Source organism: Labrus bergylta, chromosome 24 (assembly GCF_963930695.1).
Source record: "Labrus bergylta chromosome 24, fLabBer1.1, whole genome shotgun sequence".
Classification (NCBI taxonomy): Eukaryota; Metazoa; Chordata; class Actinopteri; order Labriformes; family Labridae; genus Labrus; species Labrus bergylta.
Genome location: NC_089218.1, coordinates 13,147,809 through 13,172,122, shown reverse-complemented (window position 1 = coordinate 13,172,122; position 24,314 = coordinate 13,147,809). Strand labels below are relative to the sequence as shown.

General features: G+C 40.8%; 2 protein-coding genes across 4 annotated transcripts in view; both read right to left on the bottom strand.

Annotated features, from left to right (window-relative positions):
- Positions 1-12,434, bottom strand: part of LOC109996581 (vang-like protein 1) — a 57,901-nt gene extending 45,467 nt beyond the window's left edge. For 2 of the 3 annotated variants that reach the window (XM_020650775.3, XM_020650778.3), the window contains exons 1-2: positions 12,281-12,434; positions 1,764-2,017 (exon numbers count right to left, since the gene is read on the bottom strand). In XM_020650775.3, the coding sequence (XP_020506431.2) occupies positions 1,764-1,834 (71 nt within the window). In that variant the 5' untranslated portion in view covers positions 1,835-2,017; positions 12,281-12,434. Of the gene's footprint in view, positions 1-1,763; positions 2,018-11,547; positions 12,069-12,280 lie in introns of those variants that run through there. The other variant, XM_020650776.3, reaches the window with a different exon arrangement.
- A 7,983-nt stretch (positions 12,435-20,417) lies between these two features.
- Positions 20,418-24,056, bottom strand: nhlh2 (nescient helix loop helix 2). Its single transcript, XM_020650767.2, has 2 exons — positions 23,457-24,056; positions 20,418-22,619 (listed from the first exon to the last, which is right to left on the bottom strand). The coding sequence occupies exon 2, from the start codon at positions 22,575-22,577 to the stop codon at positions 22,206-22,208; it is 372 nt and encodes a 123-aa protein (XP_020506423.1). The 5' UTR covers positions 22,578-22,619; positions 23,457-24,056; the 3' UTR covers positions 20,418-22,205.
- Between the last annotated feature and the right edge of the window lie 258 nt (positions 24,057-24,314).

Below are 24,314 nucleotides of genomic sequence, written 5' to 3'. Positions count from 1 at the left end.
AATGCCAATAGAGCAAGAGGGGGGGAAAAAGTGATACGCCTGCGCCTTCTGATCCTCAAGAGAGCGGCCAAGAATCCATTAAAGAGGGTGGAGCTGAAAAACTCAATAATTTTTTATTTTTTTTAAATGCAACAGAGCGGTAAACACGACCCTGTGTCAGGCATCTAATTCAAAATCCTGCATATGATATGAAGGATCTGTTTGAACATTCGATATGTTGTCTTTGTGTTGTCAATAAAATATGTGTTCAAAAAAAAAAAAGAGGGTGGAAATGAAGGGGGAGAGGTGGTCAAGAAGGAAGGAGGAAGGGGGGCAGCTGCTGCTTTCATATCACGACGGACACATGGGAGCAAAAAGAAGAGTACCAAAGAAGAGCGAGAAGGATGAAGTGTAAAGGGGAATGAGTGTCCATAAAGTTCCTGAAACAGAAACAGGTGGCATGAAGAAGTGGGTGTGGCACCAGAGATACATGGTGAACTCGCAGTGAGGGGGCCACCAGTGACAAGGGAGGGGCCTCCTCTCCAGTTTCTCTCATGGTATCAGCTGAGCCATCAGTCAGCCGGGCCTCTCCAGCACCTGTCTCCTGCTGCCTTCCTGAGGCCTGTCAGCCATTACTCTGCTGACAGACTAATGTGCCAACACGGGCTGTGGACTCCACACACACCAGGACAGAGAGGAGGATAGAGACACATGAGAGGAGGGGGACAGATGTATGAGGGAGAGGGGATACGACGGCTGAAGACGTAGAAATGCAGCAGTCAGAATGTGAACACAAACTAATACAGAAGTTGCTATAAACTGTTTAAATTAAAACCACACAAAAGATGCATGAAGTAGAAGCCACAACTGGAAGATGTTTTGCAGGATATTATGTGTTCTGTAACGCCCTGAGTTTGATGTGCCAGACAGCTGAAGCCCTCAGAGGGAAAGGCATGACATTCTTCTGGTATAACAACCGTTTACTTTTTGACTTTTGGCAAAGTGTAATATACAAACCTGTGTAAATAAACCATGTTTACTACATAACCCAAGCTGCCTTTAGGTAAGAAAAATCCAACAACAATGCTAACACTGTGTCCATTGACGAGAAAAAAACAAAAACTTTTATATAACCCCCCCCCCCCCCATGCTCCCTATCCCTCTTCCTGCATTTTATCCCATCTCTCCCCCTATCACTTTCCAAGCCCGGTGCAGGCTAGACCTGTGAAGGCTGTTTACAGGATGTAAAGGAGTTATGAGACCGGGTGGAGAATGATCAGACTGAATATGCCAGTTTAAAAAGATGTGTTTTGAGATGAGATTTGAAAATGGAGAGAGAGTCGATATTACGGATTTGTGGTGGATAAGCTGCATTTTTTTAAAGAAAAGTAACCAGAGGTGTTAATCCCTTTTTTAAGTGCACTACATTGTTACTTGTGCTGATTGATCTCCGGGTTCTAAGTTGTTTTTCAAACCCCGGAGGGGTCCTATAGAGCTTTTTTAGACCCTGATCCGCATGGTTGGAAAAACACATTATTCCTGAGACTTTTTGCAGTGGATATGCAGCTTATAGTGATGTAAAGATGAATTTGTTGCTCGTCTAAACTCCACCAACCTCTTTTTAAGCATCTTGCAGCTTCAAATATGAATCAATGAAACATTGTATTATTTTACAGTATTAACTAAACCTCTTTCTTCCAATGGATATCACTTTCTGACTTCAAGTAGGTAATCACATTCTCTGGTGAAATCTGGATTATCCACAGTAAAAGATGTAGTCTTACCCATGCCTGTGGGATCCCCGGGAGCGTCCCGAGTAGTAGGAATACCCCGAGTAGGTTGACTCTGTATCCATGGTGACAGAGTCCCGCCCAGGCAGGCCGGCCTCAGTGCAACGCGGAGGCTGCTCAGCTGGGCCGCTTGCAGACGCGGCGCTTTGGTGATGTCGAGCCAGGGGGCGCTCGATTTTGCTCAGGAGGCTGACGGGGGCAGCGAGCTGTCGGCAGTCCCTGGGGGCGCCCGGTGAGGAAACATTAACCTGGCGAGGGGAGACAAGCAGAATGTTTTAAAGGTCTGTAGAGGACGATATGAACCAAAGAATTAACTGCTTCTGGTTAGGGCACATCATTAACTTTTATAATAACACTGTAGTAATAATACTATATATAGTGAATAATTTCTTAAACAACACTTTTACACATTGTTGTTATCTTGTATTATTTTTCATGTTAAGCCATTATCTTGATATACAGAGAAGAGCGATAAGATGATGAACTGATTGTTCAAACACCAGAAATCTTACCAGTTAAAAGACTAAACTTTTGAAGTGTCATATCTTATATACAACTCAGGCTGACAAAAAGTCAACATTATAATGCACAAAGATATCAAACATTTCAATAATTCTCACTACTGTCTGCATCATGTCAGCAGGTGTTCTATCCAATAGTTGGAGCCATCCAGATGTGCTACCATGCAGCTCTTAGCAGTGCAGGCAGCATTATTTGAGAGGGGAAAATTATCCATCGAGATGCAGTTGAATCTTAAATAATAAGAGTAAGTTGCTCCCCGTACTCTGACAATGCATATGGAGTTTGAAGTTAAGTAATTTCATTGAGGTAGCATTATTTGATAGGAGGGGATACGGATAGATTTCCTGCTGGGGTAGCATCTTTCGACGAGGCAGCACATCTGGACAGAGCACAGGAAGTCAAAGCACAACGTTTAGAGTTTAGTGAGGAAACTAAACTACAACCTTCTAAAAGACGAGAGATGATGTTAGCCTATCTCTCCCCCCCCCCCCCCCCCCCCCCCCAAGGAATAAGATGAGATTGTTAAATGTCACTGTATTCCTCTGAAATATAAACTATTTATTTCCTTCTGTGCAGCATTCTGCACACCAACCCTTGACATACAAACAAATGAGAAATGTAACAGTTTAAGTTGCTGCAGCTGGATGCTCGTTTTATCCAAAAACACTTAATGGCTCTGTGATTGCATCAATTCATATCAGAGTCTGCAACTAGCGAGGGAATCACATGCCCCTGATTGGACCTGCATTACGTCATTTCCAGTGAAATCAGGCTGCATCCCCCTTTCTGAGAATCAAGCATCAAATAGTTTTTCAACACCAAAGACACTAATCTGGTGTAGAGTCCCTGAGCAGGTGGAGGGTTTAAACACAGCATTAAAAGTCAACGATCAAAGGGGGGTTATTGAGTGCACTTGATTCAGGCTGATCAGTAAGTGAGAGCTAGCACAGATGTGTTTGAATGAGACACATCTGGCTCAAAGAAACAGACTTGAGTACCTGAATAAAGAGAGAGAGAGAGAGAGAGAGAGAGAGAGAGAGAGAGAGAGAGAGAAAGACATGTGACTCTAAGCTTGAGGCTTGCTGTTTACACACCCGGGTAGCACACACACACGCTCACACTCAAAGTGTTTCTAACAGCTCAGGGTGAGATGAAATATGTGGAGTGTGAAACATACAGGTAGTTAAAACTTAACTCAAAAAAAACCCTAAATCTAATTTCTGCTCAGACAACGTTCGCCTCCTCGTGCATTTTGGGCCACCTCGCCTACGCTTGGCATTTAACAACCATGGGCCCTATGGAGTGAAGATGGAAAATAGCTCATATTAAATGTGAGCTGATACCAGACGGCTCAGCGGCACAAACACAAATCAATGTATCCATCAGCGGTATTCTGTGCAGTGTCCCCATATTTTTATTACCAATCTTCTTTTATCATCCATGTTGTCACAAAAAAAACCATTAATTACCTTAATTACATTACCAAGATTGAAAATGTGTTTTGTTTTGTCGTTAAGCGCCATTTTCTATGGGCTTGAAGTCACGTCAGCGTTGTTTGAATCTGTAGTATTTCATTTAGAGGGAGTGTAGCTGTTTAGCTCAGCTCCCAGCCCCCACATCCATAAGGAAGAACGTCAGTTATTTGATTCATTTTATTACGATTTGTTTTAAACTGATACCCTCAAAGAGAGGAGAATCACCCCACCAGTTAATTCTGCTTTACAGTAAAAAAAAAAAACTTATAGTGGTGAATTCTAGAGAGACTCACATAAACATAAACTCAGCTCACAGACTCTTGAAGCACTCTGCCTTCTCAAAGACATTATACAACTGTGTCATTCAGTGGTTTTTACTGTGTTTCACTGCATCTTCTGGAGAGTGGAAGACCTTCAGCTTTGGAATAAACCTTACAATAATTCAGCTAAAAAACACAACCTGACTTGCTGAGATTTAACTGACTAAATGGGAGTAGATGTGGAGTTTTCTCGTCTGACAAATCATTGACTTTTATGTGGGCAGCTGCTCCCTTAGTGCTTCAAACTCTTCTCCTATCTGCTCCTTCATTCCACCACCGTGTCCTGACACAGTCTGCAGTCTGCCTCTCGATCGAAACCTGCACTGAAACTCTCAGGCCAGCCTCAACACACGAACACAAAGATTTATGGCTGATTTATGGCTCCAGTCGCCTGAAACTGAGCAAGCTGCTCCCTCACAAGACATCCCCTGCTTTTCTGCATTCACAACTCCAGAAACAAAGAGTCAGATTTAGAGCCCGAACTCCTTATCTGCCACTTAGAGGGAAACACAAATCACTAGTCCAAAAATACACTGTGGCACAAAACATCTAGTCTGACCCAGTTCTGAGGGGAGTGTGGTGTCGGCACATCTGTGGCTGACTCCGTGGGTCCTTGTGTGTGTGTGTGTGTGTGTGTGTGTGTGTGTGTGTGTGTGTGTGTGTGTGTGTGTGTGTGTGTGTGTGTGTGTGTGTGTGTGTGTGTGCATGCATGCTTGTGTGATTGTCGTAGACTCCTGAAAATGCTTTGAAGGTTGCGCAACTGCATATTTGTTCGTTCCTTTCCTGCAAAATGGTTTTTAAATGTCTGAATCATCCTCACATGGCGACAAATCCTACCTCAACTGGTTCCGAGTCTGAGTGCCTAACCCTAACCCTCGACTGATCCTACAATACACTTCAAGCTGGACTCTCTTCAAGACTTTCTTATTCCCAGCAACACTTGTGAAAGAAAGAAAAATGTAAAGTTTTAAATTCACCGCCAACAAGAAAACGTTTAAAAAAATTCCTCAAACATAAAAAAGTGCTACAATTTAAGATAATTGCATGAGAAGAAGATTTTTAACTCCCATGTTGTAAGACTTTAGACTTTATTGTCCCCGAGGGGAAATTCTTTTTCACAGCACTGTTACTGTTCAACAGACAGGTCCCACCAAAGAACATTTATACACAAAAAAAAAAACAGAGAATAACACAAACAAACAGAGATAGACAACAGTCAAGAGTTCCCATTTCTGGCCTGTTCAGCGAGGCCTTTTGTTCAGGACTGTTATTACAGTGGGTATCAGGCTCCTCCCGAGGCAAGCCTTTCTGCACCTTAGTGCTCTGTACCTCCATCCTGAGGGAAGTGGGGCGAGGTGAGTGTTCAGTGGGTGTGTGATGTCCTGTTCTATTGAGATTGCAAGGCATGTGATGGCCCTGTTATTGAGTTCTGTTAGGTTGGGTGTGGGGAGACCGATTATTCTGGCAGATGTGGTTGTGGTGCGTGTGAGTTAAGCCGAGTTTTTATGCAGATGACGGTGTGTTTTATTACCATTTTCCTGAAAAAAACTCTGATTTAAAGATGATAGAGACACAGTAAAGTTTCATGCTTTGATGGGGACTGTTGCAATTACGGATGTAGAACAATTGCCAAGAATATTTACTATAAACATTGTATGCAGATGATGGTGTGTTCTTTATAAACAACAGTTTTCCTGAAATTAGACCATCCAAAATGTTCCTAAAATCAGCATCTCTCCATGCATGGAAGCCTATTCCAGTGTCTGATGAATTTCAACACAGGCACACCTCATTCTACTTGCAGGAAGATGGATGGTCATTGGTCAAACAAATCTGAACTACTTGGTTTTTGCACCAAGACTGACATAACATCACCCAACAGAAACATGAAGGAGCATGCCTACATACATGAAAGTTATAATTACAAGGGGTTACTCCATCAAATACTGATTTCTGAACTCTTAAAATATTAGTCTTATGTTCTGATGGTTTTCTTGCATTATAATAACACTGCATCGTTTTGTTATCTTAAATAAATGAATGACCTAAATGAAAATATTCAAATGTAAAATGAAAGAAATTCCGTTTTCCATAAGACATAAACATTTATTTTTACTTAAACACAAACCTATAGTAAAATTGTTGACCCAGAGATAAATCAGATTTTTCCAGTGGTCTCTTCATCTCTTTTTGGAGCTTAATGTTACAATTTACTGAAATGTAACACCTATATTGTGATTTGTATTATATCATCAGAGTCCTGCCTACACAGTACACAGGAAATCTACAGTTTAAATAACGACTCTGAAGCTAGCTGGACACAATCACAAAGGCATTCTCATCACCTGCTTTGATCCTCCTAAGAGCAAAGGCACGTGGGTAAAGGATTATTAGGGTTGGAAGAGAGGTTCAGTCAGAGTGTAATTACAAGTGAAGACAGCGGACAGGTTAACAGCTGATCGATTACTTCCTGTGTCTGAGCCTCTCCTAATCATTTCCTCCAAACATCCTCTCAGACTGTCAGAAACTTTACGCTGAGCACACTCTCAGCACCGCCGCAGCCAGGGCTCTGAGGTCTATATCCAAGTGAAACAGGATATGCGGGCGTTCTCACATGTGGTTTCTGTCTTTGCCAATCCCAGAGTAAATGGGTAAGCGGAACCACTTCAAGTTTGCCGAGAGAGTCCTGAGCTGTAACAGGAATCTACAGAGGGAGGCGGGCAGATTCTTCACAGTAATCCTAGAACCCCCGCTGGGCTGACGGCTTGTCTGTTTGTCCTGGCAAACACTGACGGCAAAGAAGGGGGAGATAGGGAAGAGCAAAATGATCATAGCATCAAGCATGGCGGGGGATTTATCTTTTTGTGAGCAGAAATCTTTGTTCAGGAAAATACATGCCTGCCAATCTTACCCCAAATTCCTCTGGATAACTACGCACCTTACTTTTGAATAAAAATAAATAACACCCAGGGTAAAAAGTGGCTTCTAATGAATAAACTACACGGGGAAAATGATGCACAAGCCAACAGGTGTAACAACCTGAGCGCAGACTTTGAGGAACAATAACAGAATAAATATCCAGCAGTCTACAGCGGGAGTGCAAACAAACAAACAGCTGTGTGTGAAGAGCGTTGGAAAAGACTTCCATCTGTGCGCACAGAGCTGCAGGAAAAGTTTCTCGGAAGCTACAAGACATCTGCTGTCAGCCTCTGCAAACAAATCAGTGCTGCACGCTGACACCCTGATAATCTAACATTGCAAACATAATCATTTCCAATATTGTGATTTGAAGGGCAAAGAAAACATGCTCTAGTTTGTTCACAAAAATGCAAAATATGTCCTCGTCTTAAGAAAATTTTTGTGGTTTTGGATGTCTGGCAAAATTGACTGGAAAAGTGCTTCATATGCGTCAGTTAAAATGCTAAGGATGTAACATGATGCATGCACCCTGCCCTTTCCTGCAAGTCAATTACACACAGGCCACCATACCTGTGTGAAAGCAAAGTGCAGTAATAGTGTTACCTGCATAATGTAAACCAGAACGCATCTCATGCTTTAGAATAAAGATCTGATTCTGAACACAACAAACGTTTACAGGCTAAAATTAACTTAATTAGCATCATGATCACAGCACTTTTCAATGAAGAATCTGGTCCAAACAAAAGATAGTTGACCCGGTCAGGATATGTGAGCGGTGGAAGTTCATTGGGAGCAACAATCCAGTCCTTACCTGCCAACTCCTCTGAATCGATATAATTTATCCCGTGCATATCCCAATATTCCACTTGTTCCTGGTGCGGCTCTTTTACATTTTCCTTTCCCCATGTATTCCCTTCTTGATCCTAATCCTTTATCAGTACAGTTCGATCTGCAGAGTCCCTCTGCACCTTTAAGAAAAAGCTGAAGAGCCAGCTCTTTCATGAATACCTACTAACTTAATGATGATGGTCTCCATATTATTGATGATGATGGTAATGACGATGTTTTTTGTTTGATAACGACGACTTATAAGATGGTTTCTATACTGATTAGAGCTCTCAAGAACTGCCCTCAATGTTGTGCTTTGCCTCTGGTCACTTCCTGTCAGCACCTGTGTGTCCAATCAGACTCAAAGCTGATCGTTTGCTCTTACTGACGTTGTTCCCTTTTTTCTAGATCCTTGCTTGTGTTGTACTTACTGTCTGATGTACGTCGCTTTGGATAAGAGTCTGCTAAGTGAATTGTAGAATTGTAACAGGTAGTAAACAAACCGAAAGCATTCCTAGATAGTTGGTGACCAGACGTCATCTTCATATTCTCCATTGAGGTGAATACAGCAAGATTAAACAGACCCCCAACCTCAATGTTTGAGAAATTAAACATTTCAGTGGGACTCACATGATTACACATATTTTAAAAGTCCAGTTTAAGTTGGACTAACACAATAAATCCAGCTCTTCTAACTGTTTTGTGTCTTAGTTGTGAGCTCACACAGCTGCAGCTCGGGCTGATTAAGAGTAATTTACGAGGCTGACCTTTTTAGAAGCTGTTTAATGGGAAACTCCAGGCAAGCACATACCTGACTCACAAAGTGCTAGACTCACTAACCCCGGTGACACGGCCATGAACTTTTTAAATCTTGACAGCAGACAAAGATACAGACATTCTGTAAGTATGTGGTCCAGAGTCACTGAACCAGTGAGGCGCTGCAATGCCACCTGAACCTCTGAAGACACACTTTTTGAGTAGGAGTCAAAAGCAGGAAGCAGCATGGGAGCTTCAAGTTCCTCTGTGTGAAGCGGCAAATTAAACATCTAATGAACCAGATAAGAGGATCATTCAGACTGTTCATCTGCTACTCCTTTTAAATACAGAAATGAAAAGCCTCCATGTAGCTCATTCATACTCAGCAGTGTTTTGCGGGAACATCTTTGATTCATGCAGCTGTAATCTGCTGTTAAAAAATCTCTCCTTTGACAAAGTAATAACCCATACCATGGGGGGGGGGATAAATGTTCCCCACACTGATGGAAATCATAAGGGCTGAATTAGTCGACTACACGTGGTGTTGGAGTGAGGCCAGTTTGAGCCGAGATGCTATTAAAAGCTTGTCTGTATTTAGACCCTCATGGTGTATGTGTCCTGTGTTTACACAGTGGAAAAGCTCTCCAACATGACATGATGGGTTTACATGCATAATTAGGGATTAGCACATAATTAACACAGCAGTCTATGAGATCTGTTTAACCTATCAGATTATTTCATTCATTAAAAATGCAGTTTTTTAACAACACATCTCGTTGACGCCTCCCCCCGTAACCATGGTATCTCTACCTCACTATACGATCACTTCACATTGAGTCGAGAGGGCCGCGGTCACGAGACGCGCCGGGACACGAGGGGAACCTGAAAACAAGTGGAAAGTCTGGCCGGGTCACATGCTGTCGACGAGCGAGCAAACGAGGGGCCGTTTAGTCTGAGGAATTCAATCAGCATTCCTGAGTGTCACCCTCCTGTGTGATGTGAACATGGAGACGGGAAAGCAGAGGGATAAGAGAGGAAGAAAGGTTCATTATAGATATATTTGTTATTGAATACAGAGATTTTATCTGCTCCATATAAAAGGCATGTCTGACCAAAAGAACCTGCACCTTGTGATTCACATTTAGTCTTCACCTGATGCCTTTTGCTGCTGCTGTTACTAGGCAACAGCAAGGAGCAGTCAGTCAATAAAGCACCTGACAATGAGTCAGGTTATCTACCTGTTAGTGTAGTAAAGATCACTATTTGGTTTCCTTTCACTTCCTCTCTTTTCCTACTGCACCTCCTTTAGTACACTTCCTGGTTTCTCACTCTCTCACCTCCCCCTTGATTGGTTGTTGTTTGCACTCTGTCACTAATTAATTAGATTGAATTCACCTGCCTACTCCTTATTTAAGACTGCACTCATGTTTTCATCCTCACATGGGGCAGCAGTTCAGCAATGGTAAGATGGTTTTTACTCTTATTTTAGTTACTATCTAGTCCATTTTAATTTGTCGTAAGTACTTTATTCAATGTAATTTGACTTGTTTACTGTGCTTATATCATTTTATTTGTCTTTCAGCATGGATTTTCAATCCCATGTGTGTTTTCTGTTACTCTCATGATTTACCTCATTTGAAGAAATAAACCTGTTACGTAAACTCAAGTGTTGTTGGATTCCTGCGTCCTGACCCGATGCCCCCCACGGTGATAGTACCTCAACTTTGCACCCTTCTTAACAGTTAGTCATGAGCACACAAAACACTAAATCCTAACCAACAGAGTGACAATATAAAATCTTTAAAGACACAGCAGGAGACCAAAACTGGCAAAATGTCCCGATCTAAATGAGCTGCTTTAAACTTCTGTTTCTAATTTTACCACTGATGTTTGTGGTTTCATTTACGGATGTTTTCAGCAAAGGTCATTTGAGATTATTTCAGTCAGAAGATTTAAATCACAGCTCAGTTTGGGATTCACCTTTTAGGCAAGTTGCAGAAATTTGAAATTAGTTTCTTAAGAGTGTTACAGCCACTCTGGCAAAGTTGTCAAGCCAAACTAAAACTACAATAGCTAACTTCCTTATGTTTTTAGAAGAACAGCGAAATACATTTTTAAACATCATGCGGGTTATTCTCTCTTTCCTATTTTACCTCAGGGATGACCGTTAATCTCATGTCATATTAAATTATCCAATCATGTTTTTGTTAAAGCCACAAGAACATGCTGACAGCTCAGGCATATCATGACACAAACATATCAACGCTTTCCTCTCCAAAGACCAACTTCTTGTTAAACCAGAAGTCAAACGCAAAGTTACACAAGTCTCTGCAGTTAATGACTTCCAAAAGATTCAAGATTTCATGATGACAGCTTCATATTGGAGAGGAAGGACCAGTTGTCAACACTTATGTCATTCTGGGCTATAACACTGTGCGGCCTGTTACCAGGCAGCTTTTGTTCAGAGGCCTGCAAAGACTCATGATATTTAAGTAGTATTTAATTACTTCATTTGTGATGCACTGCAGGAAGAAGTCTCAATTTATTAAATATAAGAGTAGTAAATATGAGTTTGAAAATTTCTACTTTGTTTACAGACACTTAACAAACCTTTGACATGTATTACCAGATATTTAATTAATGATATGCAGAAAAGTCGTTAAATAACTGTATAATTTATCAAATATTCATGAACACAGCAAATTCCTATGGTGTCAGCTGATTCTGTAGAATAAAGCATTTCAGATTAAGTATATTATTTCTACTCATTAACCTACATATGGTCCAAACGGTTAATAATTTGACATTGAGCACCTGTTAAGCTTTTTGTTTTTAGCTAGGCTATTACCGGTTAAGCTGTTAAAGTAAACTTATGTTGAGACACTCGAATGTTTAAATTCATGCTTTAAGAAGAAACGTATAATAGCAAGCTGAAAGGAAATACACGTCTAACTTTACCAGTAGTGTCGAGCTCCAGCCCCCCTACCTGTGACCCGACAGGCGGGCGGAACTACAGGAAACTCCCTGGTCCAACGTGGCCTCGGAACACCTCTCTCTCTCTCTCTCTCTCAGCTCAGCAACATATGACATTTATCTGACATAAAGCGTACTAGGAGGGGGTTTCTTTTTACGTTTTTCTGGTTTACAGGTTGTTTTCAGAGGCGGCAGGGAGTGCTACGACATATCCATCCGCCGCCGCAGGTTACAGTTTACAGCTGAGCAGCGGTACACCAGCCGGGGTAACGCGGATCAAGTCAACCGTGTGAAACATAGTTGACTTTTTGTCACGCTCTGGTAGAGAAAAGCTTTGTCATTTCCCAACAAAAACCTACAACGCGGGAAAAAAACTCGAAACCTGTAGTGACAAATTAACAGTTATAGTTAACTTCCCCGGTGTCGGTGTGTGCTCGCATTCAAATCAAGTTGAAAGCATTCCCTTTCACACAGGTAGGTAGAGACAGCTAGGGCGTGTTCCCAAGTCTTCCCTTAAAAACACATATTCAGCTCAACACCGAACCATAGCCTTTGTTCTGAACGTCTAAAAATGGGTAGACACGGTAACGTACATTTTTGCTGGCTTTAACAAACCAAGACAGGACATTAAAGCATGTCAGCTTCACACACTGCTGAGCTAACATCTGCAGAATACATATGACCGACACTATCTCCTGCATATTTAACCATAACTCACCCTTTATTGGTGGAGATATCATTCCGCGTGGTTGATGATTTATCCAGAGGTTGTAAAAGAGTTTTCCCCCAGAGAGAGAACACGGCAGGCTTCAGGAGGAAGCAGCCCTTAGTAACCGGAGGAATCACCCTGGCAGTCAGGAATTTCACAGGGGGCAGTGCTTGTCAGGATGTAGGGGGTGTAGTACCGAAGCTTACCGCTAGGGGCGGTGTTGTCAATACGGGAGGTTGCCTCTGTCAGAAGCCTTTAAAATAATGTTTTCAGTTAAGTGGAATCTACTCAAACTGATTAATGTATATCCGGTTTACCTGTTTCAGTTTTACATTATATTATTATTACTAGTATTATTCTATTATTGTATTTTTTCTCCCTTTATTTAACTATGTTTGATTTTTAACTTTGATTTTTAACTTTTTTTGATAATTATATTCCTGTTTCTTGAGTTGTTTTGACAAAAAATGTCCCCCATGGGGGATCAGTAAAGTTTGTCTTTATTAGACAAAATTTCCAAACTTGTTGTGTTGTCAGAATCCACTCATATGCAAACTCATTTACGGTCACATTTCAGACATCCAAAATAAAATAATAATGTAATTAAATTAACAGTGAATAATTGCTAAAACAAAGTAAACAATACATACAACACTATTACACCTTGTTGTAAAAAAAGCAGACATTTCATGAAAGTTATTTGAATCTATGCAAAATTATCAATTTTTCTCAACAGATCTTTGATTTGCATTGCATCAGCGGTGGAAAGTGACAGTGTGCAATAAGCAGTTGATGCTGTGGAATCAAGCAGGATGCTGCAAGAGACAGTGAACTCTTTGTGGACCTTTTGCAGCAGCTGAAACATCAATGAAAAACAGTCTGATCATTGAACGCAAATCACATGAAGCACGGAGTGTGTAAAAAAAAAATCATGTCCTAAAAACAAGAGGAACTGTGATACTCTGCAAATAAACCCAGATAGTAAGTTTTAACTAAAGTTCAACTCCTGACTGCAAATTACATCATGGTTTAGGATTTTGTGTTTGGCAGGAGGGATGACCAACCAGATTTCAAAGGGGTCAATGCCACCCCTCTGGACACACCCTTCTGGACACTCCCCTGATTCTATCTTTTCACCATGCAGAGGCGATGTTTGTGTCACAGCTCATGAAGCTGAAGAAGACAAACATGTCAGTGAGTGATACAAACACTCACTCAAAGAGACGCAGTGATAGCGATCAGGCCTGGACACACTCAGTGAGAGAGACACAATGAAGTCAGTGAGGCCTTGAAGCAGCCTCTTAAAGGAGAATGTAAACATGTACTCCTCTGTTCTGTCAGCTTCCTTCAAAGAGGAAGAATACAGACATGTTGGATGTTTGACACTGACGTTCTCCTGCTGATTAAACTGTTATCACTCACATGAAGTGTTACAGGAAGCGCACTTAGGGCAGTGGTATTTCCAGTGACATGAAAAAAAGGCTTTATAGGCCAGGTGTCTCCCGAGGAAGAGATTCATACTTATAGTCTTAATATTTTCACTTCTCGGGGAAGTTTTCAATTAACTGTGACTCCTGAGAATTAAAGGCAAGGTGTATTCCCCTGAGGGATCTAAAGTTTATTGTTTATTGTGCGATAAGAAGAGCCATACCATATAAGTGTATATCACATTGAATTTAACAGCTGGTTAGCCTAGCTTAGCATTAGTTTTTTTTGAAACACTGAATGTTTTTAAAATTGATTCAAAGGTGTGTTTATTGAATGCCTCTACAAATCAATATGCCACATCCAGAACAGTCCCAGGCCCTGCATCCTGATTGGCTGTTAGTAAGGGCTGCACCCTGATTGGCTGTTAGAAAGGGTTGCTTTTGAGCAATAACTAGGAATCATTTTTAAAAGTTATTATTTTAATGTTGGTGTTCTTTCAATGTAATCATAACTAAATGATTTGAAGATAATAATCATGCAGCCGTATTCCTGTAGCGCCCCTTTAATGAGTTTATCTTGAAGATCAATTCAAACATATATCCCTACCCATTGATTTCTCATCCTTCTTCTGCTGCTGTCAGTCCGCCTCTATTGTGTTGCAGCACAAAGAGGGTCCCAGACCAGTTCATCCAGACTCCAAACACACATGAAAGTCACCACCACAAGGCAACAGATGCCTCCAGCAATTACACGGCTGTTTATGAATCAATATGTTGTCCTGCTTTGAACAGGAATCCTCATCCCAACATACACACACACACACACACACACACTATATAAACACACAGCCTGAGATATATCTCATCCCCTACAGAACACAATGGAGGTCATGACTGGGACACGACCCCTTCCCCTCCCCGTGGAGCAGAATAAACACTAATGCTGTGTCGAGGCTGGGAGAGGAAATATGATATATGTTTAATTCTCTATATATTATTGTTCCAACATCTCTTTGAAGGAAAAGTCAAAAGTTAATATGTATATGATTATAAATAATATAATAATATTAATAAAAATTTTACTCAAAGTGTGTTTTGATATTTGCATATTGTAACTTGTATTTTGATGAAGAATATGATATTTTACTGATGTTTATTTGGTTACTTTAAAATGTATAATGTAATTTTCTATGCATATTCCATGTTGATTCCTTCAAGTTCTCCGTGTCAGCAGCTTTCAAGTGTCCTAGTTTAAGATAAGTGCGCCCCCTTGTGGCAGCCTGTCCCAATTACGTGGCATTAAATCTTTAAAGCAGACAAATCTGTTCGTAAAAACATGCTGTGTTTTTGTAAAAAATAAAAAAAAATATTATTTACGTTCAATCTTCTGTTATGTATCTAAAGGTTAGGTTGTTTGGTTGTTTATTCAGGAATACTTTTGCGTTTGTTACAAGGATAAAAGTACAAAATGAATCACATTTTTGAATCAATACATCATCTACAGGTTAACAAAAGACCTCCATGCTTGGCTGTGTAAATCAATCAGCAGTGAAAGTGGTGAAATCAGATTACACAGCTGACAGGGAGCACGCACGTCGTGATAAGACGAGCAGCCGCATCAGCAGCAAGCAGCACGCGCTGTCACTTTTTTCACGTTTTATTCAAAGCAGGAAGCGCGCGCAGATGGCCCCCTATTGAGAAGTGCGAGGTGGGGGCCCCTGAGATCAATTCAATTTGGTGTCCGGAAGATGGATGGATTCCTCCCCAAAGACACAGAGTTTATGAGTTTAGAGGGTTTTTTTTTTTTTTTTGGTAAATAAAGGAGAAAAATGAAAGCGAGTAAAAAATGAAGACGAAGTGGGAAGAGATGCGGTTTATGAGACCACACGCATACATGCATACACACACACACACACACACACACAGAGAGAGAGAGAGAGAGAGAGAGAGAGAGAGAGAGAGGGATGTCTACTTTACACCCAGCCAGATGAGACTCTCTGCACAGGGGCCAATTACATTCTGTGTGTGATAAATTAGCTTTAAAGGACCAATACCATTTTTTCTGACTTTACTGTGTGCTGTTGTGTTAAAGTGGAAAAGAGATATAACAGTAAAAATAACATTTTCTCATGATTCAATGGTTTGAAACCAGCTTAAATAAAGAGTACAAGCAGGAAAGGTGCAATAATAAAAGAAAGCATAGGTAGCTTTAACAATTTTTTTTACAAAGTATATTGGGTAGAAAAAGGGTCTCTGGGAAGCATATAGCAGGTAAGTTGTGAACCTCCCATGAACGGGGGCTCTCCTCCAAACACTTCCTGTCTCTCTTCAGTTATACCGTCCAAAAGAAAGGCAAAATTGACCCCACAAATCAGGGGCCCTGTTGGCCCTTGTTGACAAGTCTTAAAAATCACGTATTTGTTTTTGTAAATGTTCTAAAGAATTTCACCTGTAATAATGAGTTTTCACTTTTTTTTCCCTTAATCACAAGTTGAAGTCATTTCCTAAAAGGTTCTCACATTTTTTTTTATTTGATAAGAATAAAAAAAGATAAATGAGTCAGTTCATAGAGAATAAAATGTGTTCTGAACATGTTTATTTTAATTGCCACCCTGAAAATGACCGTCCTATCATGAAATAATAAAATGAAATTTGACAAATTGTTTTTTGGAGAAGTTCAAGCGATGAGCAAATAAGTCATTTTTTTGGTCTCTAATAAGAGAGGATTAAAGTTGAGATAATTCTTCCTTAATGTCTTTATGATTCAGTCATTATAAATCTGCATGTTGGCTGCTTTCCCCCCCTCTGAGACTCAAAAGCAAAGGGGGACAGCAGGAGGTTGAATAAACTCCCCTCCTGACTCACGGTGACTCACAAGCGATGAGGCGTCCACCACAAAGAGTCCAACAATTGGATTTAAGAGATCTTAACCAAATTGAAACCCAATGAATACCGCTTTTAACTCGCCAGATTGGGCCGTGCGCCGGGGCCCTAATGCATGCACACACACCTTCTGACAAGGCCCCCATGGTACAGATGGTCCAAAGCGTGAGTCTGAATGAGAGGGGGGCTGCTGACGCATTGTGAGGGGGGGCGTCTTCAATACGGCACTTAATGAGAACAGACTGACTCTTTCTCCCCTCCTCTGTCCATTCTATTCCTCCCCTCCTCCCTCCTCTCTCTGATTCTCCACTTCTCCTCTCCTCTCGCCCGTTTCCATCTGTTTGGAGACAAAGGGCCACGAGCCAGCTCGAGCCTCGGGACCCTGCTGGTGAAGTAGGCAGGGATAATACGGCCCATCCCGGGGGCTGCATTTCAACACATGGACCAAGGCTTTGTACTTCTGCTGCACGAGCACCCTTCATATACTGCACATACACACACACACACACACACACACACACTCACACACAGGGATGTGACTTCCATAATACCCGACGACGCGGAGAATAAAAGAGGAGGGCAGAAAAAAAAAAAATGAGGCAGCACAAAAAAGCCCCAAATGTTGTTCCTCGTGCAGCGAACATATGGCTGTTTGTTGTCATACTCGTCCTCCCTGTCCAATTTACGCAGAGTGTGCGAGCTCTCAGGATGGAATGGGTGTGTGTGTGTGTGTGTGTGTGTGTGTGTGTGTGTGTGTGTGTGCTCCTGAGTGTACCTGAATGATGACGAGGAGAAAAGATGCCCAAACATTGATAATGGCCGCTGTATAATCCCCTGCTGTCTGCACACACCTCCTGACATATGGTCACTCCACGGCCTCCACCATTACATAAGCCCACAGTATGAGTGTGTGTGTGTGTGTGTGTGTGTGTGTGTGTGTGTGTGTGTGTGTGTGTGTGTGTTTGTGTGTGTCAGTGTGTGTGGGGGGGTAATTTCTCACACACACAAGTATGCAGCGGCCACACCGTCAGCCAGGCTGTTCACTGCCCCTCAGCAGTTTCCTGTCACTTTCCTCTCCCCCCCTTGCCCCTTCTGGGGGTGGTTTGTAAAGAATAAATTGAAGAGGACTGATGCGGTGGTGGAAGCCTCGCGCAGTGCTTCACGGCCGAAAAACGTACAGATGGACTCGTCCATTCAATAAGCTCGAGCAGAAGTCTTCTCTCCATGCCATGCCAGGATCGCAGAGCTTGTTTTGTTGTCTTGAAGAGGGCAATCTGTTGATGCAACATATTGGCGTTCCTTTTTTTTTTTTTTTTGTTGGTTAAAAGCATTGACAAAGCAGCCTTTAATATTGGCCCAATCAGGGTTGAGTTATTTTAAAAACAGATAACGTTCAAATGTTTCAAAGTGATTATAATGCAAACTGCAGTTCAATGCTGTCTTGATTGTGTGACCCATCGGATGGTCTGCATGAGTAACATTTTAACCATTACTCTGTATAATGAGATTTTTTTTTACAGTAGGTGTGAGTGAAAACAAAAACCTTACTCATTGTTATGTTACAAAGATGGAAAAGACAAGTGTCGACACATTCGATGTTCCAAAACATAAAAAAGACAAAAAATGAAAGAGAAAATGAGTTTAAGTAAGAGAACATATTTTAAATCAAAGGTGGCGCAATCTTTGCTAGCTAGCTTACATCAATGACGCTAGCAAGAAAACAGATTTGATTGGCTGTCTGTCCAAATGTAAGATGGACGGTCCTCAATCGTCCTACGTGAGGATTGTTACCAAAGTCTCAACATCTACAACCATCAGAAACCTTTTGGGACTTGTTAGCTAACCTAGCTTATTTACCCAATCAGCACTCCAGAGACACATCCTTGTTCTTTGTTAGGTTGTGCTTACACGATGTGTATGTCCGATATTCACTTTGTTTGTTGCCTCTGTTTTTGTTCTCCACCAGGTCCTGTCTGACAGTAGAGCTACTTAAACGCTTCACTTTGTTGGTTTGCTAGCCGCTAACTTTCTCTGTCTGCTGTTTGGTGCTGTGCAGGAGTAAAATGGGTTTTTACAGATTTTCTTTTTTGACTGAAATAGAAACTTTGGATGTTTTAATTTGTACACAAAACTCTGACAGAAAATTAGTACAAATCAGAAAATACATTTTACAAAAACCACTCACTGCTCAACTCTTCACTTCTGTCAATGAGAAGAGGGAATCTCTTCATTCATAAGGTTGAGAAGAGAGAGAGTTGACAATGTCCAGAGACAAGTAAAAGAAGCCCTGACTCCATACAAACTTTATCGATTCGAGCGAGAGTGCATGTGAGGGCAGCAGACTGACAAACTGACACACATACACACACATACACAAAAAGGAGACCTAGGAGGCCCTTGAGCTGAAAGGAAAGAACATTTCATGCTACCTTCAGATATGAAGATTTGAAAACACTGCAGCTGCTACCTGGAGAGAGAGAGAGAGAGAGAGAGAGAGAGAGAGAGAGAGAGAGAGAGAGAGAGAGAGAGAGAGAGAGAGAGAGAGAGAGAGAGACTTATTTTTTCTAATCATAGATCTTTATTATTATTATTATTATTATTATTATAATTATTATGGATTCTGTTACTCCTATGAACACCTTAACTGTGACACAGGGTGGAGGGTTTGATTCCCACTGGGGCAGCTATGTACATAAAAAAATGTTCACTCATGATAGATGAATCAAGCTCAGACAAAATCATTTCCCCATCACCCTGCTCTCCTGTAACTCAACTACATGCTTTGTTATAGCCCAATCGATGTCAATAGGCGTATACCTCACAGATTAATATAAATATTTGGATCTTTTTGTTCATACCATTTGGCAATATTACATGTCAGCGCCTCGCTCGCTCATAAATTTCCATCTCTCCCATCCCTCCTCTCTCCCCGGGTTTCCCACGGGAGGTGCCAGACGGCCAGTAATTTGGTTGTCTTGGCTCGTCTGGAGTAACACCTGCCCCCCTCTCTGGGGAGGGAGAGAGCCTTTCAGCCAGGAGCACACATGTAGCCTACCACTGCCTTTAGCTGCTGACCACTGAGTGTGTATGTGTGTGTGTGTGTGTGTGTGTGTGTGTGTGTGTGTGTGTGTGTGTGTGTGTGTGTGTGTGTGTGTGTGTGCGTGTGTGTGTGCGTGTGTGTGCGTGTGTGCATGTGTGTGTGGCTCGCGATGGAGTTTGCTTCAATCTGTATGGGTTTGCACTTACTTCACCTTACATTGTGTATTTGTGTGTGTTTGTGTGTGTGTTTGTGTGTGTTTGTGTGTGTATTTGTGTGTGTTTGTGTGTGTATTTGTGTGTGTTTGTGTGTGTTTGTGCAGTAGTTTGAATGTGTTCGTGCGCTCACGTGCACTCAGATAGGCATTTAAAAGCTTTCTGTATTACCTGTGCTCATAACATAGACTGTAAATAAATTTTACATAATATTATAAATATAAATATAAATATAAATATAAATATAAATATAAATATAAATATATAAATATAAAATGTATAAATATATATTAAAAATAATAATAATAAAATGATAATAATAAAAATATAAATTTATGAATATAAAATATAAAAGTCCTTACTATTATTAATATTACGTAATATTACGTAATATTACGTAAATATTACCACGAAGCACATATATCAACGATATCAACCCCAGGCGTGCGCATGACGTCATCCTGTGTCGCATCTGTCATTCCAATTAGACGGCTATTAGCAGCTCTGTCGCTTTATGCTAATAGATTTTGTTTCAAAAAACATCGTCACTTCCGTTTTTAAAAATAAAACAAAACAGGACAAGGTTTTTTTCAAGTATTTCCGTTTTAATGAAAAATAACACCGGAAAATATGAAAAGTTTGTCCATTAGAAACCAGCTGTCACACGATACCTCTACTACAAAAGATCTGCATAAAGCAACAAGTAGCCTACACAACCCTGAAGAGACAAAAAATCTTTGGATAGAGGATATGTCTTTTTTTTTTCTTCACTATAAAATTACTTATTGAATTTTTTTTTTTTTATACAAAGCAGAGACAAATAAATAAACCAATTTATCAAAACAAAAACATCAAAAAACATTGAAGAGAATAAATTCTGCCTTTTTTTTCTCGAAATAATTATTAGCTTTAGGCTATTTTTGGTAACAGCAAAAAAACGAGGTTTGCTTCTGAATTGAATGATAATTTTTTTTTAACCCCAATGTGATTTCATTATTCTGTCAGTGAAATGATTTTTTTAAATTCAATTACTATTTTTAAGCAAGCCTAATTTGTTTTCTCCGAGCAACCTCTGAACACAACAATTTAGGGATATAAACATCTACGGGGCCGTTTCAGCCCTGTTTTGAAGTGCTTATCGTTGCTATTGATAGACAATAGACGTGACATTTCAAAATAAGATAAAGACAGACATCAAACACACATCAAAACAATAAGTTATGGGTTAAAAGAAAGTGCCATTGTAAGAGTAGAACACCATCACTTTCCAAGTTTCACAGCCTAAAATATAGAAGCGACAAACGATATACATTTATACAAAAAGACGCCAGCCTATGATATCAACATAAATAAATAAGCCTTAAATATTAACACAATTAAATAAATAATTCCATACACTTTAAAAAAAAATGATTAAGGTCACAATTTTATATGTCATAAGTGGCACTTACGCATTGAATCTTTTTTTTTTCTTCCTTTACGGAAAACATCGTCTAAGACTAGATCTAAAGCAGCTATTTTCGTTTTACATCCTTTCACTTCCGGTCTCAAAGATTCCCCAGTGTTTGTTTTATTAGACATCAAATTGATACAGTGAGAGGAGGAGGTTTTTTTTTTTTTTTTACTTTAATATTGATGACATTTCCCAGATTTGGTCCCATCATCGTCACTGCTGGGTGTGAGATATGAAATCTTTCAGCTCATCCTCCTCACACTGCATATCAGAAAATAATCTTTATTCTCATTATTGCATCTAACAGCTCAAACGACTCGGCGCCTGATGGTTTTAGTCCAGTAAGGGGGTCCGGACTGAACATTTCCTTTAGGAGCAAGTTTTCAAAAACTTTTCAACCACTGCAATCTTTAGAACCAGCGCGGGACTCGTGCTGGGATGGGGGTCAAGTATAGCAATGTCCCAGCATCCGGTGCAAGAGGGGGATTTTGGAACTTAAGGAGCTGAATTGGTGTTTGTGTACCTACTTTGACGGGAGCGCGCGCCGTGGCACAGGTGTTAATATATGAATCTTCAGGTTTGAACCTGAATGTGGCTTTACAGAAACAAATCAATCGTTAAATCTTATTTTTCTAGCCTCCATTAAATCTTTGTAACAAATCTTGAAGAAGAAAAAAAGGCGTCATTTTTTTCCCTCGTAAATTGAATTTTGGTGACTTAAAATGTATAACAAATATCGGGAATCTCCTTTAAAAAAAAATCCCCATGATCAACCACCAAACCATACTTGCCAAACCGCAAGTTTGGCAAGTATGCCAAACTTGCCATACCGAATTGACCCCCCAGAATCTGCCTGGGTCCCATTTACCATCAGTCTCATTGTTTATGTGTGTGTGTGTGTGTGCGTGGGGGTCCACTTCTAGACATCCAACACGTGATTGAGATACGAGATGTAGCATATAGCCAGTCTGAGGATCTCGATCTTGGAGAGTTTCTTGTCCGGGGGCAAGGTGGGCAGTAATTTCCTCAGCTCCGCGAAGGCCACGTTGAACGCCTCCACCCGGATCCTCTCTCTGGTGGCGTGGGCAGAGCGGTACTTGGCCGTGGCCCTCCTCCTCCTCCTCTTCTCCTCCCGGCTCAGGGGCTGGTCGGATCGACACTTGACCCTCTCCTCGCCGTCCGTGGGCTCGTCCGAGCCGCAGCCGGTGGACTTGAGGCCGTTCAGCAGCGACTCCGGGTCGGATTGAGTCCAGGAGAGGTCGGCCTCAGCTTGGTCCGGACTCAGCATCATCTTTACTCTGGAGTTGTTGGCGTTCACTCCTCCTTATTGAAACTGTAAAACCAATTAAAACAATAATATTTAGTATTCTTTAGAAGAATAAACATTCTCTCTTATAATAAAGATTTATACACAAACAAATATCTTCTCATACATCAAATAGAAACAATAAATCTAAGAATAATCATTATTTTTGATTTAGAAAACAACCCAATATGAGAAACCCCCGGTGCTTGTTTGGGCCCCAAAACATTCGTTGCATAATAACATTAAACTCCATAAATAATGAATGCCTCATGTAATGCTTAATGTATTAAAGCCTGAAGGCCTTAAAAAACAAACAGCAAAAACATTTCTAAAGTGTCCTCTTTGATTTTTTTAAATTAAATATTTAATCTTATTTGATATTTATTTACAAAAAAAAATCAAGTTTTGAAGGAGGTTCCTTTTTTTTTGTCGTGAATTAACATAATGAGAATTGGCCATCTGTCACAGTGTGATGAACACATCTGCTTGGCTGAGGCCGGACTGACTTGACAGCATGGAGGCAACAAGACGGCAAAGAAATAATGTTGACATCTGCTGGACATGAAACCATTGGAGCTGCTGGGATTTTTAAAAGACAGGAAAGTAACAAAAAAAAAATCCATATACACTAAAAAACAGTTAAAATCAAAGAAAAATTTAAGGAACTTTTTTTTTTTTGCGTGTTTTCCCCACTTTTGACACTCACCTTTAAAGGAGTTTTGAGGCAAAAAAAAAATCTTGAAACCAACTTAAAAAAAAATCTATGTTTGTGTCATATAGGCGCATACACTAAAAAACTGTTAAAATCAATTTTTTTGTAAAGGAACTTTTTTTTTGCGTGTTTTTCACACTTTCCACACTCACCTTCAAAGGAGTTTTGAGGCACAAAAAATTCTTGAAACCAACTTAAAAAAACGCTTTAACACCACATTAACTCATATTCCACCAGGGAGGAAAAAACAAGCATCAGATGTGGAAAAAAAAAAGAAAAAACACAGTTGCGCGACAAAAATGTATATATTTTAAAAAAACAGTTTGCAACATGAGACCCAGGAGAGGTCAAACGTCACGCCAGGAAATATGTGCAGCTTATTAAAAAAACACTCGGAAGTCTTGGAAGATGATTAGTCGATTAAAAAAGAAAGATTCGAGGATGAGTAGGGCTCCACGCGTGATCCCAGCGATGGAGAGACAATAGAAAAAAGATGTGCAGATAGTGGAGAAAGTGCAGCTACTCGTCCATCCGCCTGTGGAAAGATGGGGGTGAGATAAGCGAGGTCTCCCCGCGTGAGGAGTCACCGAATCGGAAGGCAGTTCACGGATAATCCCCTCCTCTCTCCTCGTTTCCTTCTTCCTCCACTCTTTCTTCCAGCTGAGTGTCATATGCGAGATAAGATCCACGCGATCCTCACTAATAAAGGCTCACTTCAGGGGGGACGGAGGGGATGGAATATATTTGAGGAATGGTATTGTCTAACGCCGCCCCCTCCCTCTCTCTCTCTCTCTCTCTCTCCCTCACACACTCACAAACACACCTCCTCCCTCACTCTCTCTCTTCACGCCCCTCAGCCCTGAAGCGCTCGCGCTCCCTCGGGACTTAGTGGGCAAAGGGAAAAGCAGAGATGTGTGCATGATGAAGGATGGACAAAAATAAATACGAGTTTGTGCACGTGCAATCAGTGCAATAATTAAAATCTGAAGTGTCATTATAGGAGGGGGACA

What these genes read in the sequence shown, in the direction of transcription:
- nhlh2 (XM_020650767.2), bottom strand. Translation starts at nt 22,577, where the DNA reads ATGATGCTGAGTCCGGACCAAGCTGAGGCCGACCTCTCCTGGACTCAA.